The 3,549-nt window shown below is 60.5% G+C and overlaps 1 protein-coding gene across 1 annotated transcript; it reads right to left on the bottom strand.

The window, feature by feature from the left end:
* Window positions 1–883: 883 nt before the first annotated feature.
* HMX1 (H6 family homeobox 1) lies at window positions 884–3,050 on the bottom strand. Its single transcript, XM_014070818.2, has 2 exons — window positions 2,512–3,050; window positions 884–1,932 (listed from the first exon to the last, which is right to left on the bottom strand). Exons 1-2 carry the CDS (start codon window positions 2,846–2,848, stop codon window positions 1,304–1,306), a joined length of 966 nt encoding a protein of 321 aa, XP_013926293.1. The 5' UTR covers window positions 2,849–3,050; the 3' UTR covers window positions 884–1,303.
* Between the last annotated feature and the right edge of the window lie 499 nt (window positions 3,051–3,549).

Raw genomic sequence — 3,549 nt, 5'->3', positions numbered from 1 at the left:
TTTCTCATCCGAATTTCCAATATTAGGATTGATATATTTTTTTAACCCATTCGCCCTTAAAAAGCTGAGAAAAAGGAGTATTTAAAGTTTAAACAAGCACAATATATTCCCTATAATATTTAAAGGAACAAAGTTTAAACAATATATTCCCAATAATGCCGCAATGAAGAATCCAACCGATTTTTTAAAACTCCACCTTAGTTGGACCTGATTTAAGTTGGAAAAGATTTCTAGATTCAAAACCCTCAACGTCATCGGGGATCGAATTTATCTTCGTCGAGAATTAAAAACGGCATCAAGCTATAGAATATGATACAGTATTGTTTTGAGGATATTCTAATACAGCATTCAAGAACATTTCGGGGGGAAACCAAATCCTTACCGCGTTTTTCAACATAACTTTGCGTCATAAATTAACAAAGAAAAAAATAATTATCGTACATGCTTTTTTGTAAATGGATTGGCCGCCTTCCCCACCCGACAAACGCGGATCGTTCGTTCAAAATGTACTTTTAAAGAGGGAATTCGTAGAGAAACGAAGAGAGAGAATCGCTTTTTCCTTCCTTGGTCTGGGAAGGAATCGATTAGGCCATTGGAAAAGACAAAAAAAAAAAAAAACAGCCTCTTTTGCTAAGTCTTAATTTCGCGTTTGTTAGTTAAAGGTTCGGCAGAGACCGTCCCGTAGGATATGGCTGGGATATCAGTCTTCGGAGCCGGCAATTGATCAAGGCAATTCTAGATTATTATTATTATCATTTCTTCTTCTCAGCTCTGCCAAAACCACCGGGAAGGTAGGATGGGGCCCTCCGAAGAAATAAAGCGCCCCCCCCCCCGCTCCTTGATGGCGCTAAAACGGACGCCGCTCCAGAATGGGGTACTTCTTCCCTGTAGATCTTTAAGAGACTGGGATAGAGTCTCCCGCTTGAGCAGGGGGGTGGACTAGAAGACCTCTAAGGGTCCCTTCCAGCTCGGGTATTCTTTTATTCTTCTTCTGTTGTAGGTCCTCCCCCATTGGAGGTTTCTAAGAAGAGACTGGGCAGCCACTTGTGTCTGAAATGGGATAGGGTCTCCCGCTTGAGCAGGGGGGTGGACTAGAAGACCTCTAAGGGTCCCTTCCAGCTCGGGTATTCTTTTGTTCTTCTTCTGCTGTAGGTCCTCCCCCATTGGAGGTGTCTAAGAAGAGACTGGGCAGCCACTTGTGTCTGAAATGGGATAGGGTCTCCCGCTTGAGCAGCGGGGTTGGACTAGAAGACCTCCAAGGTCCCTTCCAATTCTGTCCCGATCGAATTGGCGAAGGGGAGGCTTAAACCAGGCCGCTCACCGGCGCCCGCAAGAACGGGGCCGCCGCCGGGAAGGCGCTCAGCGGGTAAGCCACGGGGCCGCCCGCCAGGCCGAGCAACGAGGGCGGCGGGGGCGGCCCGTGGGGGGACAGTGGTAAGGCTGCCAAGGCGCTGCCCGCCAGCGAGCTATCGTGGTACAACACCGGGACGCGGACGATCCGCTGGGCGGTGGAAGGAGGCAGCTGCGCGGCTTCCAGGTCGGCGGCCAACTGGCGCTTCCATTTGTTGCGCCGGTTCTGGAACCAGATCTTGACCTGCGTCTCGGTCAGGCGCAGCGAGGCGGCCAAGCCGGCCCGCTCCGAACTGCTCAGGTAGCGCTTGACGTCGAAGGTGGACTCCAACTGGAACACCTGGCTGCGGCTGAAGACGGTGCGCGTTTTCTTCTTGCGCCCGCCGGCCCGCGCCTCGGACGCCTCGGGCTCCTCCGGACGCTGCTTGCCGTCGGCGACGCCCCCGCCGGATCCGGGACGGCCCCGGCCCGGTTCTGTACTCTTCTCCTCGACGGCGTTGGGGTCGGCTGTCCCCCGCGGCTGGCGACTTGCCTTCGGCTGAGTAGCTCCTTCGGCGATCTCCGGGGAGTCTCTGTCGCTGGCTGGTTGGGGAAGGGGAGGGGGAGAGAGGGAGGGAAGGGGTCAGTCCGCGTCGTCGGAAAACCCCCCACCCACCAATCCACAAACACCCCGCGGCCGGCTGTCCGGATTCCCCGCCAGCAGCCGGGACCTTCAAAACCCAAGTTGGAAGGCCGGGTCAACTCCGGTAGAGGTCCTCGCTATAGGCTCTGCGCCCCCTCCCCTCAAGAAGCTGGGGAAGGGGGCAAAGCTCGCCCCCATCCCAGCCTTGGGCTAGGTCCGGGACCGAGAAGCCCAGCACTCCGGTCCCGCAAGCAGCCGGAACAGACGCCATGGTGCCGGTTGGACTGTCAGAGGCTGCTGGAAATACCTTCCTACGCACGACTCCCCTACTCCCGCGCCGCGCTTCCCCGGGGAGGCCCACGGAATGTAGGCCGCTTCTCGGAGTGGGAGAGAGGAGCGGGGGTCGCCTCTGCCCTTCTGCCCGGCGGGGGCGCCGAAGGGAGGGTGGAGGTAGAGAAAGGGATGGCGTCCGGGCCGAAATCTCGCCGGCCGGCCCCAAGGGGAGTGGAAGGGGGCTCCGTGGGGGCTGCGGGACTTACTTTCCGGACTGGCGCAGCTCCTAAAAGCTTTGCGGGCCCGTCGGTACCACTCCAGGGCGCTCTCCCGCAGGGGCGAGCTGAGCTCCAGGCGGGGCCCCGGGGCCTGGCAGCAGGCGAGAGGGCAGGGGCGTCCGGGCTGGGCGCGGGGCGCCGGGGTTTCCTCTCGGGCCTGGCGAGGGCCGGATTCCTCCTCCGCCGCCTCCTCCTCCTCTTCCTCCTCTTCTTCCTCGTCCCCCCGCCGCCGCCGCTTCGTTTGAGCCGCCAGTAGGTTGGCGATGAAAAACGAGGAGACCCGAGCCGAGGCCGCCTGGACGGTTCCCGACGCTTGGTCCGGCATCCTGGCACGAGGATGCGGGCAGCCGCTTTCAGGATACGGGAGCGCGGGCGAGAGGGTGACCCGCTCCGGAGGGTCACATCGCCGTCGTCTCCTCACGCCAGCCGGCCGGCCGGCCGGCCCGACTCGCCGCTTGGCCCGAGGCAGAAGCCAGCCCGAGAATAGGGCGCGCCGGGGCTGCCGCGCCCTCCCCGCGCCCGCTCGGCCGATTTAGGTCAATTGGGCAGCCAGGCACCGGCGGGAGGCGCCACGCCGGGAGGTGGGGGGAGGGCAGGGGGCCGGCCCTCACCCGCCTCTCTCATTGGTCGATCAGGGGGAGGGGGAAGAGGACAGAGGGGTCTGCCAATGAGGACGTCCGCCTTGGGAAAAAAAAGAATCAAAAGATGCGCAAATCTCAGCCACGCCCCTCCAGCCCCCTTCCTTTGCTCCAGTTCCCACCGCGCTCCCCTACCCCCACGAGCCCACGCCCCTCCCCGTTTCTGCGCGAGGGCTTCGGCGCGCGGGGGAGGAGGAGGGCGGCCGGGATTGGGGCGACCTCCCTTCTCGGGGTTCGCAGCGGAAAGAGCCGGTCGGGAGGGTGGGAGGCGCGGACACATCCTTGAGACCCCAGTGGATCTCCCCCGGGCCCGGCAGGGGACGGGGACCAGAAGGGGCTTCTCCGCGCCCGACAGGAAGAAAGCTCAGCGTGAGTTCCAACGGCTTCC

The sequence above is a fragment of the Thamnophis sirtalis genome, unplaced genomic scaffold (genome assembly GCF_051295495.1).
Source record: "Thamnophis sirtalis isolate CommonGarterSnake01/CBP01778 unplaced genomic scaffold, rThaSir2_p1.2 scaffold_10, whole genome shotgun sequence".
Taxonomy (NCBI): Eukaryota; Metazoa; Chordata; class Lepidosauria; order Squamata; family Natricidae; genus Thamnophis; species Thamnophis sirtalis.
Note: the sequence above shows the minus strand (reverse complement) of the source record. Positions and strands in the feature narration are given on the sequence as shown.

What these genes read in the sequence shown, in the direction of transcription:
- HMX1 (XM_014070818.2), bottom strand. Translation starts at nt 2,848, where the DNA reads ATGCCGGACCAAGCGTCGGGAACCGTCCAGGCGGCCTCGGCTCGGGTC. An exon ending in GAGCTGCGCCAGTCCGGAAA is followed by an intron (nt 1,933 to 2,511) that starts GTAAGTCCCGCA and finishes TTCCCCAACCAG; the next exon opens with CCAGCGACAGAGACTCCCCG.